A 16056-nucleotide genomic window follows, 5' to 3' on the forward strand; every position below is an offset into this window, starting at 1 on the left:
GGTTTAGTTCAGCCATTACTGGCTGTTGTCCCAGTCTTCAAAATGGGATTTAAAGAGTGATGGGATCAAATGTGGCATAACTAAGCTAGCCTCTGAGTGGAATTCATTTTTGGACTGGTTATATTTGCAAACAACTGAAACTTATGTAAGATTGTCCAGAGGAAAAAGAAACAGTTAAAAGGTAGACTAGTTTCAGGATGTACATGTGTACATGCCAGGCAAGCAGATAAAAGGCAGCCAAAAAACCTAACTCAGAAATACTGTAGATAATGACCTGTGTCATTTTTTTATCACTCACCCTGCCAACAACTACAACCCTTAGATCTTAAAGGGTGAGAAACTTTGCTTCTTTAAAAAATGTAAATCGAGTCTACACAGAAAAACACTGAAACTGTAGCTCCACTCACATTAGACAAAAATGATAAAAAGAAAAATTGGCAAGGTGGAACTAACAATCTTAAAAAAACAAAAAAATTACAACGTTGGCAGGCCTAATATGCAACAAACACGCATCTCAAATGTATACCAAGATTACTAAATAAGACTATGGACTAGATAATAAAAATTATGCCCACTAGCAAGATTTGCTTTAGTAGAAACCAACAGTACTTTTTACAAATAAATTAAAAGTGGCAAATAATTCAGGAATAGTTCTGGTCTTATATGCCATACTTTTATAGTAGTTTTTGGCAACCCCAATGTTACACCAACCAAAAGCAAATTTTAACAGAACACCACCACAGTGTGTTTCAATTTTTGTTTTGTCTCATCACTATTAAAAAAGTCTCTGCTATTCTCCAGTTCAGATGTCACCCTTCAATGTGAAAGGCAGACATTTGCTCATTTAAGACCACCTGATTAGGTCAAGTGGGCAATTTAAAATGGACAGATTAACTGTATAAGAGGAGTTAGTCCTACTGTTAAAGAGCAATGCTTTCTAGGAAATCAAAATAGCATTTGGGGGGGTCTGTAACAGTTTACAGATGAAGCTTCCTTAGGAGAGCACTGCATATCAACAATTGAGACAAGTTTGGAGACTAAGCCTATTTCAACTTTTAGCATTAGTAGATCTTAGGTTAAATGGGCTATCCCAAACACAAAACCTACAAACCGGATGGGCACAAAACTAAAAGTTCACCTTGAGCAGGATACCAACTGATTACACATCAACACACCATTACACATATATAGCTACTGGCAAGAAAAAGTATGTGAACCCTTTGGAATGACCCTAGTTTTCTGCATTAATTCATCCTGAAATGTTATCTGATCTTCATCTAAGTCACAAGTAGAGACAAACACAAAATGCTTATGCTAATAAAACAAACAATTTATCAGATCTTTAGTGAACGCACCCATCAAACATTTACAGTGTGTTGTGGAAAATTTAAGTGCACCCTTGGATTTAATAAATGGTTGCACTCTCTTTGGCAGCAATAACCTCAAACAAGTGCTTTCAGTAGCTGCAGATCAGGCCTACAAACTGGTCAGGAGATATTTTGGACATTTCTTCCTTACACAAGTGCTTTAGCTCAGCCATATTTTTAAGATTTCTGGAGTTAATGGCTCTTCTGAGGCCATTCAACATCATCTCTGTTCGATTAAGGTCTGGGCTCTGACTTGGCCACTCCAAAACGTGGATTTTTGTTTTTTTTTTTTGAATCCACTCTGTAGATTTACTTTGATGGGGAAGAGAAGCCACGGGCTAAATTTTCTTTGTGTATGCAAGTGGATGAATGTAGAACTACTGTTTGAAATTACATTTTAACCCTTTCTCGCTTTATACAAATCAGTAATGCTTGATCATATATCTGCTTAGATTTTTTTTTTTTTTTTTTTAACACAAGGCAGTATTTGGTTCTTGTGAAAAGCAAACTCAATGTCGGAGACCTTTTTATATAACAAAAGAGCTCTAAACCACACCTCTAATATTGTTTCATTGAGTGGACGTCAAGCAAATCCTGACTCCAGTCACATTTGTTGAAGTTATCAGTCTCATCATCCATGTTCCTTTTCATCTATCCTACCTACATATATACTGTACCTGTAAATGTTTGAATGATGTATTTAATATGTACCAAAACAATACAATAATTGATATGTTGTTGGTTAACTATGACTTTGTTTTTTTCATTACTGTAACTTAAAATATGGTCTGATCTTTATCTAAGATAAATTTATAAATAAAAGTAAATTTCCAAAAGGTTTACATACTTTTTCCCATTACAGTTCCACTAAGGAGAGGAGCTTGATTTGTGTCAAGTGGCTATTCTTTCAAGTGACATAACAAAGCAATTATAAATGAAGTTTGGTATGCAATAACTTCTATGTCAGATTGTGACACTAATATTGAATGAAGCTGTACCATCAATTTAAGGCACAGATAGGCAGAGTAAGATGATAAAAGGTCATATACTTTTCAGTTGTATGACATTCAGTGCACAGGAGCAACCAAACCTAACACAGATATGAAAAACTATTTCATGGTTAAATACATTAATCCACCCAGGCCCCAACAGTAATATAAAAAAACACCATTTATGGATTTGTACACTTATAGATGAGAATTCTTTAGTGTATATTATATAAAAAAAAGTGAAAGAGGAGGGAGAAACAAGAACAGAAGTGTAATTTCCTAATTAGTCCTTGCACTGAAAGCTTTTAAAAAAAACAGCAGTTTGAGTGTCACAAATGTGTTCCAGTGCAGACTCTCTTGGGGAATGAGGTTACTTGTTTTGGCTGACAAATACTAACAAGCTGCTCCTCAAGGACTCGTTCTAACAAGACAAGACATCCTCCCCATCTCATCCCACCACACAAAGGCAGAGATAAAGACTCTCCACCACCCTAACTCCCCTTTGAGATTTGTACTCTTACCAGAAGGCTAGCTCCAGACTGGAAAAGGTTGTATGGATAAAGAATCCTTTCATAGTGGGCTCGAATATGGGAACCAACTGCCTTTCCAGGAGCAAATCCCATTTTTAGTGCTATTTTGGTCCACTTCCTGTCTTTGCAGACTGCATCAAATCCTCCTTCATCCACCACTAACTAAAAAATAAAGACAAAGAAAACTTATTATTGTCTTAAATTATCATAAGAGCAGACCTGCCATTGTGATATAGATCCACAAGAGGTCAAAAGGGAGCCGTGTGAAAAATTTACCTTGTTTAAAAGATACAAGTCCAAAATCTTCCTTTCCACATGTGGAATTTTTAACGTGCATCCCTGCAGCTCCCAGAACTTGGCAATTTGATCAAGGAAGTTTAGCTTCACTCTTGTCTGGGCCTGGTAGAAATTTTAAGATTTTATAATGTAAACATTCACAATACCACCTGCCACAAATGATTACAACATCTGACACTTTGCAGTACTACTTTAAAAAATATGTTGCTCAAGTCCAAAGACAGCACACAGTAATACCACACATGCTTTTCTTCTTGATTCTAAAGTTTTCTTCCTTTTTAATCACTCTGGTGTATATCTGAAAGCAGCTTGATGTTTGTCGCAATATAATAATTTTATTTATCATTGAGCTTCTGTAAAAAGCCAAACATCCTCTTGGGGACAAATAAAACACCATCTATTTAAAGAAGGTATATGACAAATCAGGATTAATGGCAAGTTGCACTCTAGCATTTTCTGGTAACAAATCAGTCATCTGAATAGCGAATACAAGAACTCAAGCCAGAAATATATGCGACAAACTGTACTTTTATTTTTAAATGATGCCAATCTGTTTAACTAAATATTTAAAATTTTACTCAAAAAGCACAAAGTCTCAAACCAAGATTGTAGTCGCTGTCTTGACAGCTGTTACTCAGGAGAATATAGTGTAATTTTGCAATTCCCCAGCACCAGTAAAAATGCTTATAACGTGTACCTTTGATCCTCAAAAGGTTCCTGTAACTACCTGTGAAATTTCATGGCTTACTACCTACCTTGTATGTGAAATGTGTGTCAATAGGAAATGCTTTTAAAAAATGCTGTTGTGTGGTGGCTGACTGGTTGGAGTTTAGTGCTTATAGACACTCATTTTAAAAGTTGATACTGTCTTTGTATTAAGCAATACAAGCTTTTGATTCAAAATGTTATATATGCACTGTAACCACAGATGAAGCACAAACACTGCAGTTCGGGCTGATGACATTATTGCATCATTACTTGGAAAGTTCAATACATAATGAACAACAACAAAAAAAAATGGTCAAATATCCATGAAGCAGGAAAATGGAGGGGTGGACATGCATAGTGTAAAACCAGGTTGGTGGGGAGGTTAGTGGTAGAACTACACTAAGACTATAAAAAGATGTGGATGAGATTGATTAGTTCATTGTGCAATAATTTTCCCCACATCTTTAGCATGGGTTAGGGCACAAATTACTTAGATCTGATGCAATCAATTTAGTGTTCATATTTCTAACAGAAAAAACACACAGTAAGTAAAAACGTCTACAATAGATCACACTAGTTAAATGGAACGGTAGGATGTCCAGAATATACAGACTTTATCAAACAGAATTAGTACTGTACCCCCTTTAAGATATGTTATAGCTTTGTTAACTATTTCATTGTGTGACTAATGCTAATTGCACTGTATACTGCACTCTTAACTACAGCTCACAGAATTTATCACAAATTAATAAGCCAAAAGTAGAGAATGGCATGAACTGCACAACGAACTTCTGGAAATCAGGACCTTAACAGATATTTTGAATATTATTCAGTTAAGATTTGTTTTAAGTTGTATGAACTCAAAAGACTGAAAAAATTCAAAGAACATTTGCAGGATGTTACTGTATAAATTCCTACATGGCTGAACATAGCTACATATTTACTTGTACAGTGAACTATATTTACTGTACTGATACCTTGATCTACCCATGCATGTACTAGACCTACTTCTTCTAATCACAGTGTTTTATAGGGTTAAAGTCTGAAGGCAGCATTTACCTAATGGCCAGAACCCACCTTGGATGGGATACCAGTCCATCTTATGGCAAATTCCCACAAACTGGACCGGTTTTTAAATCTTCAATTAACCCAATAATCAGGACTGTAAAATCTGAGTGGAAAACTATAGTACTTTGAAAAAAAAATATTGTGAGCAATATAAAGTAATGCACCAATGGTCTCTAATTTTGCCATCATCCTCATTTCTGCAATGCAGGTAGCTGTTCCCTAGTACAGCACAGCACAGAAGGGAACAACATCCCCTCTAGCTTATCATACAAAGGAAAGAAACAAGAATTTCTTTAGAAAGAACCATTTCTAGCCCATTTTGTACAACCCCTTTTATACTCAACATGGTCTACTATTTAAATATTATCGCTAGGTTTTTGTAAGTCTTCACCACTGACCATCTCCCTCCTTGATTCCCAGATCTAAGCAGTTTTTAATAGTATGGGGTTTGGATGACATGGTATTGTATCAGGGCTTCGTGAGCAGTAACTGAATCTAGTTGGAAGAAAGGACTCATGTTTGGAAGTAGTAAAACAAGATGCAGGGAACAAAGCAGAAATAGCTAAAAACCTGTATCTGTACTAATGAAAATGGGTATTTTCAACTATCTGCAGAGGTAGGAAAGTTGTACATCTAAAGTCTTCCCAAGCACGTGCCTATCTAGAAACAAATGAACTCGACACTTTAGTGCTGGTTGCTGATGCTTTAGCATCTGAATAATGGCCACACTGTAATGCATAAGAAAAAGAATGCCACACAAATTTTTAATGCCTCCAGACGTTGCTTTGTTTAGATAGCAGAGTTGGCAGGAGACAATGAAGTGGCTTTTGTAAATCTCCCAAGGTTACTCATTATATCTGAACCCATGGTATTAATGTAAATTAGAAAAATCTTAACAATCCTGGTGCAGAACCCCGAAGGACTGCCACTGATGACTTCACTCCAGGAGGAACACTCTTCTCTCACTTGTGCAGTCTCCTGCTCAAGGATAAACTCCCAAGAAAATTAACACTGAACACCCTCCCACTCCCCCACCCGGACAAAAAAACAAAACAAAGGGCAGTATTGTGACTCACCTCCAATTCATTCAGCCTCTGAATCCGTGGGGTGAAGTGCAGTTTGTCGACATCACAAGCAAATGGGGGCTGCCAATCCTAGTTTAAAAAAAAATAAAAAAATTCATGTTTCTCAATCAAAAAATCATTTTTTTCATCCTTTAAACCTCTCCTACGCTACCTCTCAAGGACTTTCACGGATGCTTCATATTTTACATATTTTTACAAATCAATGCTCTCAACAGTGTCCAGACACAGGTCAGCTGTTCAAAAATGATAGCCAAACATCTATTACATAAGAATATCTTCCACCAGTGAAAAAAAAAATCAGTTATTTTTTATATTGCAGATCAAGCTGAAAAATATTCCACTTTGGCACAAAAAGACTTTAAGAAACCTTCTGAGAACTGCTGATAGATTCTCTTGTGACCTTAACTGAACCAGGTGTTTACTGCAGTCTAACTCCATCTAGCAACACCCACAAATCTCAGAGGTGAATCTCTTCAACCTGACCCCACCTGAAATACTTAATGAGGCACTTGGATTACTGTGAAAATGACAATTGATCAGCTTTCATCCTGTTATTAAAATGGGCAGATACAAAAGTAGATGATGCACCACTCTCAATACACGGACAGTCTGGCAATTAAGAGTATTTAACCCATTTGTATCTATGGTGGACAAGATCAACATAAATAAGCAGACACTGCATTTAAATGTTTATCATAGGGAACAAAAAAAAATTTCATACCACTATTACACCTTTAAACCTTCCACTGGGGGGGACCAATAATTTGCATTTTTTTTTAAAAAAAGAACATTAACAAAAAACAACAGCATAAGCAAAATGGTTTTGCTAAGCTACTGACCTCCAGAGGAAACTGTCCCTTTGAAGCTGACCACAAACATCTTGTTTAAGGGATCGGATTGGGGAGGGGGTATGTTGAATTTGACAGAGACTGTGTGTATGTGGCAGTTTAAGAGGTTGGGTGGCGGGGTGTAACTAAATACACTACAAACCACTAATTGTGAAACATTCATTTAAGACAGTACATGGGGCCTAGGGTTAAGGCTTCTAATTAAAACCAATATACTCAAGCCTGCTGTCTACAGTACAAAGTGGCACGCTGCTTGCATAGAACAAAGGACAAACCCAACAGCTTTCAGTACTCAGGGGAAAATGTCTGCATTTTTAGGTGTTGCTCGTTTTGTTAGGTGCCTCTGGACAGCCTTGTTCAACATCCACCGGAAACCAATGTGCTCCTTGGTGTGGTCTCAAGTGCAACTAAATTCTGTATTCCATTTTCTTTGTGACCCAACCCACCCTCTCCCCTTAGAATTAGAGGATAGTGTTTTTAAAATACATAAAGCACATAAAAGCATCCACATAATATATACAAATTACATAATTAAACACATCTATATATCTGGACTTCTCTCACTCTCTCTGCTTCTAAATATCTATAGATATTTTTCTCTATATCCACATACATACATACTGTACACACACAAACACACATCTTCAAACATAAAATAGCAAAACAGAACCACTGAGGGGGGAAAAAAAAGATAGAAGCATAACTGCATAGAATAATCTACTAAATAAAATAGAATGTTTTGCAAGTTCTGTTTAATAATATTCATCCCCCCCCCCCCCCCCCAATCCAAAATGTGTAACTAACTGGAGAAAAATTAGTTCACAATCTGGGAATTTGTGCAAGACATCATATACAACACACACAAAGACAAATCAAAAGCTTGTAGTTATTGATTAGTCAATATCCACACAATTTTCCCATCAAAACTGGTTTAAGGTCATTCAGGGTTTGGTAGTCTTGAACACTTTGCAACAAAAGACAGTGGTACAGGCAAAGGCGGCAATGAGTGACGATGTATACAAAACCACTCCTTTTCACAAGACACTTGATGGCTCCAATTACTCAATTTTGTATTTAGAAAAATAAAAAAAAATATCAAAGTACTTAAGTAGTCGCTATAGTGTTCCAGAACACCAGCACTTGAGATGAGTATGGTCAAGTATGTAGGTTATTATTTCTTCTTCTACATTTCCATTATACATACAATCTCAGAACAAGTAAAAACAAAACAAAATGTACATTCATTAGTTGTCTATCACACATAACGTGATACACATAATATGAAGTGCCCTCCATTTAAGGGTATTGACATATATTTTGGTCACACCAAGTAGAAATAACACTTTTTATACGTGCTCCCCCATTTCGTTTGGGCCACAGCCAATGGCAGGCCTATTAAAGCCGTCATACTTAGGACTTTGTCACATATACCTTGCATGCAATGACTTCTTGAATTCTGGGATTTGTAGACATCACCAGGTGCATCTGTCTACAATAACCTTTGTTCATAATTCTGTAGGTTCTTTAAAGTACTTGTATGCAAACTGTAACCTGACCATACTGTTTTTGTGGCTAACTAGTGGTTTGCATCTTGCAGTGTGGCCTCTGTTTTTCTGTTCATGAAGCCTTCTGTGGATAGTCATCTCTGACACATCCATATCTGCCTCCTGAAGACTATTTCTGATCTGCCAGACATTTGGGGCTTTTTCTTTACCATAGTAAAGATTCTTCTTTTAGCAGTGGAATTCTTCCTTGGCCTACCAATCCTCTTTGCAATTACTGAGCTCACCAGTGCCTTCTTAATTCTTAATGATATTCCAGACTGTTGATTTCGGTAACCCAAAGGTTTTACTGATGCCTCTGTGTTATATTCTTGTTTTTTCAACCTTATAATGGCTTATTTGACTTTCACTTGCACAGCACTTGTCCTCATGTTGAACAATGGCAACTACAGACTCCAAAGGCTAGTAGCAAGCCTGGGTACCTTATGACTGCACTAATGAAATAATGAAACAGATCGGAGACAAACACCTTTTTCCCAAAACATTATGATGCCCTGAAATGAGGGGGACCATGTATAAAAAGTGTCGTCATTTCTACATATAGTGACCAAAATTAATGCAAATCCACTTAAGTCAAAGTCTGCAATGTGCACTTTAATCAGGTCCAAATTGTTCGATTTGTAATTTTAAACTGTGGAACAGCGGAGTAAAATGAAGGAAAAATGTGTCTTTGTCTCATACATTATGGAGGGCACCGACAATGATGACAAATGTAGCACAGTGTGTGTGTTCAGGGGAAAAAGAAATATTGTAAACACAGCAGATCATGTGAGAGCCCACCACAACTACTATTCCAAGACTTGCTGAGAGTTCATGGATAATTGGGAAACATTATTGTCCATGGACTGACAAACTACTAAGTCAAGACTCCATTCTTGAAGAGTTCTTCCATTTGAGTATTTTTACCTGCTGAATAGGGCTGGGCTGATGTAATCAACTTGTATGCCACACAGGGGCGGATACGATTAGATCTGGTCATGAAGACAAAGTGGATAACATTCTCAGAACTGTACAATGAAACAAAAGGCTAATATCATAGTGTGGAAAGCCATTGCATAAAATTGTGTGTAGTCTTCTACTGCCTGTTGTGGGCAATATGACTGAGCAAAAGGATGAGGAGGATATTCTGTCAGCCATTGTATGACCTTTTGTGGTGGGCCTGATAGGGAAGTTTCTTGATAATACCAGCATGAGGAGAACACCATTACCTCATTAGGCATGTCCATAAAACTCGATAAAGAATGAGTAGGACATTCTGGAGTAGTAGCTACAGGCCATTCCCATACCCTCTATGAACCTTTGCTTCACTAAAGGAGAATTTCTATAATACTTGGTTAGACATCTCACAGGACACTATATGTATATGACTCTGCCATAATACATAGCTGCTGTATCACCAAGTCAATTGTAAAACCAAAAAACAAGAAGGTCTGCTCTGAATCTAACTGATCCTTTGCTGCAAAACTATGCCATTATCAAACAAATCAGAATATGGTTTTTTGAATGTTGTGGACCACCAGGGGGCATACCAGCCACCTTACCCGACACAGACCGGCATAGACAAAAGTGCAGGTGCAACACAACTTTATCTTTTGGTGTGGGAACAGCTTCCCCTTGTTTCCCACCCTTACAACACAGCTCTTCAGTAAAGAACCCCAAGTTCTTGTCTTCCTTTCCCCTTTACATGCCGCCATTCCTCCTCAACCACCCGACTCTGGCTTCTGTAGTGGCAGCTGCCGACTCCTTTAATAAGGCACCCGGAAGTGCTCCAGAAGATCACTGACTGGCTTTCGGCAGCACTTCCGGGTGTGACAGAAGTGCTGCAACACAGGGCTCCAACAAAGTCCAAGTGCCCTCTGGCGGTGGACATGGGCCCCAGCAGGGCAGAGCTTCAAAGCTCCAAACCTGTGGCCATACAGCAAGCCAGTGCGGCTGCCATCTAGTGCCCCAGGGAAGGTAATGCCCAGAATGCAGTCTCTCCTCTGGTCATTCTGATACTGGGGCAACCTAGTCGGGCAAGAGTGCCTGCAGTCTGTCAAAATGAATATGCAAAAAAATTTTTTCAGATACACATATTTGTCAAATTAGCAGCGTAAATTATAATTCCACTAAAAATGGTGGTCATGTTAGGACGGAAAAAAAAATTAAATCCTACAACTGAAAAATTAACATCTACGAGTACCAACTTTATAACACTACCTACAGTATCTATGTCTATATAGCTCTATCCATCAATACATTTTTGGGGGGGGTATTTGGTGCACTGTTTTAATCCCCAAAGGGAGCTTGTCCTTTCGCATGACCATTAAACACCTACCTATATACGTACAGAAACACAGAATAAGCCAGAACATTAAAGCCACCTGCCCAATACGGCATTGTTCCCCTTTGTGCTGTCAAAACACCTCTGACCTGTCAAGGTATGGACTCCACAAGACCTCTGAAGGTGTCCTATGGTATCTGGCACCAAGACATTAAGCAGATGCTTTAAGTTCTGCATGTTGAGATGGAGACTCCATGGATTGGCCTTGTTTTTCCAACACATCCCGTAGATGCTCAATCAGATTGAGATCAGGGGAATTTGGGGACAGATCAATACCTTGTACTCTTCACCATGTTTCTCAAACAACTTTTGCAGTGTGGCAGGGAACATTATCCTGCTGAAAGAGAACACTGCCATCAGGTAATACGGTTGCCATGAAAGGGTATAACAATCTTTAGGTATGTGGTACTTGTCAAAGTAGCATCCATATGAATTCCAGAACCCACAGTTTCCCAGCAGAACATTGCCCAACACATCACACTGCCTCCACTGGCTTGCCATCTTCCCAGAGTGCATCTTTCTGCCATCTATTCCTCAGGTAAACAACGAACACGAACCTTGCCATTTTGAATTAAAAGAAAACATGATTCATCAGACTAGACCATCTTCTTCTATGGTTTCGTGGTCCAGTTGTGATGCTCACATGCCCATTATCACTGCTGCCTGCGATAGATAGGGGTCAGCCTGGACACTCTGAATGGTCCGGAGTTACGCAGGCCCACACGCAGCAAGCTGCGGTACCACGTCTTATGATTCCTTTCTCTCATGGCCAGCATTAGGTTTTTCAGCAATTTGTGCTACAATAGCTCTTCTACGGGATTGGACAAAAGAGGTTAGCCTTCGCTCCCCACGTGCATCAATTAGCCTTGGGTACGCCCAAAACCCTTCCACCGATTCACTGGAAGTCCATCCTTGGACCACTTTTGGCAGGTATAAGCCACTGCAAACTGAGAACACCCCACAAGACAGGTTGTTTTGGAGATGCTCTGACCCAATTGTCTGCCTATCACAATCTAGCACTTGTGAAAGTTACCCAGAGCCTTATGCTTCCCAATTTTTCCCGCTTCCAACACATCACCTTCAAAAAAACGACTGTTCACTTACTGCAGATCATATTCTACCCCATGACAGGTGCCACTGGTACAAGATAATCAATACATGTATTTACGTGCGCATTATCAATAACCCAATTATTCACAGAAACATGGTTTCTAAATTGCCATTCAAGCCCATATCTCTATTAGGGAAATTGGGTGATAGGCCTCTGAAGAACCTTGTAAACCTGATCATGTGACCATGTAAACCCTTAAGCAGGTAACTATTAAAAATTTTGTAGCTTGCAAATGTTTGTTGTGTTAGCTTCTCACGGGTAGAAGCATCCACAAAAAAAAAAAAATTTCCAGAGGCAAACTTTCAAGTGATCATATTACTCCTTTTCCTGGCTGAAATAATCTGTTCAAGATTTCAAATTTACATGTTCCAAATGTCATGGAGAAATGTGTCAAGTATTGCTTCTGTTTCTGGTGCATTTTTTTTTTTTTTTAAATTGTGGTTGCCAGGATTGTTTACATAAATTGCCAAAACAGGCATTGTGCTACTAGAACAAACACAGTATGCGTCTTATATGACTCCTGTGATTTTCTAACACTAGAAAAAAAAAACTAAACACTAAATGACCGCCAGATGCATGTTGAATTAATACATGAATGTTTCAAAGTTTGTGAAGCAAAACTAATTTCCAGAGGCAAACGTTCAGGTGATCATATTATTCCTTTTCCTGGCTGAAATAATCTGTTCTCAATATTTCAAATTCCCTGAATTTTTTTTTTTTTTATATAATTTTATTGATTTTATTAAAATCAAAAAAATTCCATATAAATAACTCAAGTTTTACAAAGAAAAAAAGGTTTGAAACAAATCAACCCCCACCCCTGAAAAAGAGAGCTAAGCTAGTACAGTAAAACTTTAAGCCAGTAAAAATAAGTAAATAGATACATTAATAAATGAATAAAGATAAATGGAGTAAAAGATGGGAGAGAACCTGCTTCCTCAATTTAAAAGCTTATTCTAAAATGTTATTGATTAGATCCTGCCAGGTTTTGAAAACGTTTTCTACAGATCCTCTAAGTGAGAATTTGATTTTTTCCAGTTTCAAATAGTACATAACATCAATTACCCACTGACTTAGAATAGGAGAGTTAGGATTCTTCCAGATGAGCAAGATAAGTCTACGTGCCAACAGTGTAGTAAAAGCAATTACAATTTGTTTGTCTTTCTCCACTTTAAGACCATCTGGAAGTACCTCAAACACAGCTGTTAGTGGATTAGGAGAGATTGTGACACCAAGGCTGTCCAAGAGGCATTTAAAGATTTTGGTCCAAAATGATGTTAATTTGGTGCACGCCCAAAACATGTGGCCCAGTGAGGCGGGAACTTGACTGCAATGTTCACAGGTTGGATCTTGCCCTGGAAACATTTTGAACAATTTTAAATGAGAGAGATGCTCTCAATATATAATTTTGAGTTGAATAATCCCTGAATTTGTTGATGAGATGAATGTACAGTACAAAACTCAGCAACACAATCCCAAGAGCAGTACGGTAACACACTAAACGTGACATGCGTTATGTAGTCCAATTACTTTCTACAGTAATGAGCAACCTAACACTGTAATAACCATACTCTGTAATTTAAAAGGATTACTTTACTAATCACTCTCATCAGTTCACATATCTGATTTACTCCTACATAATTCTATCACTGGTCATTTCAAACTATCTTTCCAGTTCATATGTACATCATTAGTATTCTATACATTTTTCTGTTCCAATATATACACAAACATATATAGAAATATATCCATAATAAATGCATACAGACATGTTAGATACATACAGGTATCTATCTACCCATCAATTTAAGCTTGATTTGTCCAATTTACATCTAGGCTGCACTAAACACAAGGCAACTAGAAACCACAGACAGTTACTGTTCTAGCACAGGGCACACTCGCATACATAAGGGGCAACTTAGAGCTATAAAATAATAACTTCGGGATGTAGGGTTTAAAGGAGTATCCAAAGAGCAGGCCACATATACATGCAAAGAAAATGCAAATGTCAGATGAAAAATAACCAGGCTGGGATTCAAACACAGCCTTGTGGAGGCATACAGGAGCCGAATTTCCTGATAAAGCATGTGTCATTCAATTTCAGACTGAAGTACCACAACCCATGGTAATATTTAAATAGTAACAAATAAACATAATCAGTATACTTCAGTCTGGCACCCTAAATGTATTAAGCAAAGTATAATGCTGGCTTCATTATGTCATATGTGAAGATTCTGGTCACCAGTATAATACTGCATCATAAATTCCAGATCGTGAAAGGCTCTACCTAATCATTATCTAATATTTGCTCAGGTTATAATGCAGAAGGAGTGGTAAAGGGAGTGGTGTGGGTGGTTGTTGTCATTTTCGATCAAGCCAAAACTATTACACTGGAAGAATGGCCTTCAGGTTATTTGACATTGAATACTAATCACAGAAATAACCCCGAGAACAGTTTTTTTGGAAGATTCTGAGATGTTCATGCAAAACACTAGACAAATAACAGGATGTTGTTGAGGCCTTTCTTAGCAAGGGCACGGGAATGTTAACCTTGACTGGGGTGCTAAACAAATGCATGGAGGACCATTTCACAGATCACCTAAAACACTGCTGACATAAGCACAGGTTTATTCTTTGAATATGGTCAATCTAGTGGTCAGATACCCAAAGAGTATTAGATAAATAAAGCTGTGTACAAATATCAGAATGTGCCAGAGAGTATCTGTTGAAAGTGTGCATGAAAAATACCTCTTGGCATTGTTAAAAGAAAGTTTAAGAAAGAAAGAAAGTTTAAGAAAAAAAAAAAAAAAAAAGAATCTGCCCCACAACTGAAGCTTAGTTCCAATAAGACCAAAGCACACACCATCTTGGCTATCCAGTTGTAGTCCTGATCAGTTTTTTTTTTTTTGGCAAAGAAAATGTCTGATGGGTCCCAGTGCCCTTGAATTATTTTGAGGATGAATTAAGTATAGGGCTGGTAAACAGTGTCAGAAGTCCAGGTGTGTTCCATTTGGACACTGAATGAAGTGTGAAAGATGTCTCTATTTTAGGCACTGCATCAAATTTATTCAAGGGCAACATTAACTTCAGCTTGTCGTACACTTGATTAAAATTATTACAGACAAAAATAATGCCTAGTCAAGGCTTGTAACGTATCCCATCCGTTCGGTTTGTGAATGCTATTATTTCCTTATTTACAGCATCAACTGTACGTACTTTAAAAATGTTCCAGATGCTTCCTGGAAAATCACCTTGCCATTCTGAATATTGCTCAGGTCAGGGGTTATGTCACTATTTTTCATTACTCCTGACAGCAATGGAGACAACAAAGGCCAAGTTCTCAGACAAGACAGTCAGCAGGACATGCCAGTGAGAATTTCTCTTGCACATAGTACAGTGAAAATACTATTTTAAGATGACATTTTACAACTAGCCTGTATGGAGACCTCCAGTTCTTAAATAAAGGTGGTTCACATGCAGCATTTCCATTTCAAGATGTGCATTTCTACTTTGGTCACACATTCGGTCTTCAGTGTGAAAAGATACTGCCCACAATGAGCAGCACACTGTTGATCTAACTTCCAAAAATAGTCCTGCTCAACCAAACATTCATGTAAGGATGTAAAAGCAAGGTCTGCAATTGGGCAAAGGTTGTAGATATTTGAAAATCTCTTCGTTTGTCAGCATACATTTCTCTGTAGTTGTCGTTCTTGCATTTTGTATCATGGACTGTGTGACATGTCAATGAGCCAAAGTATTAGCCAGCCACTCACAGGTCAGTTTGTGCAGGCACTTGTCTGTATTTGTCACATGTGCATTCTGTTTCCCATACTTGACTCTCAGCAGCTGGCACTGCTCTTCTTGCTATGAGCAGCAGCAACAATAATCTTGACGGTCAGCAGATGTCACAGCTGTTTTTTTTCCTTTCTGCCATGTTGCTCTCTCAAGCCGTTTGCCTTAAGAAAGACAAACTCTTGATAATTTTGCAGAGGTTGCTGCAATCCTAATTCTTAACTTTTTGCTTTATCAGTGCATAGCATGTCATAAGCTTTTGATTAAGACCAAGATCAAGGTTCTAGACCAGGAGATTCACAAGCAAATTGTGTGACAGGCACCCAGTTCTTGCCTGTAACCATGGTAAAAAGAATTACTAAAGTATAAACTGATA

At 37.9% G+C, this 16056-nt stretch overlaps 1 protein-coding gene across 3 annotated transcripts in view; it reads right to left on the reverse strand.

Annotated features, from left to right (window-relative positions):
* Positions 1 to 16056, reverse strand: part of kdm5ba (lysine (K)-specific demethylase 5Ba) — a 96777-nt gene that overhangs the window by 67469 nt on the left and 13252 nt on the right. For all 3 annotated transcript variants that reach the window (XM_051924398.1, XM_051924399.1, XM_028796415.2), the window contains exons 2-4: positions 6036 to 6113; positions 3163 to 3285; positions 2878 to 3048 (exon numbers count right to left, since the gene is read on the reverse strand). In XM_051924398.1, coding sequence (XP_051780358.1) covers positions 2878 to 3048; positions 3163 to 3285; positions 6036 to 6113 — 372 coding nt within the window. The remainder of the gene's footprint in view (positions 1 to 2877; positions 3049 to 3162; positions 3286 to 6035; positions 6114 to 16056) is intronic.

Source organism: Erpetoichthys calabaricus, chromosome 3 (assembly GCF_900747795.2).
Source record: "Erpetoichthys calabaricus chromosome 3, fErpCal1.3, whole genome shotgun sequence".
NCBI lineage: Eukaryota > Metazoa > Chordata > Cladistia > Polypteriformes > Polypteridae > Erpetoichthys > Erpetoichthys calabaricus.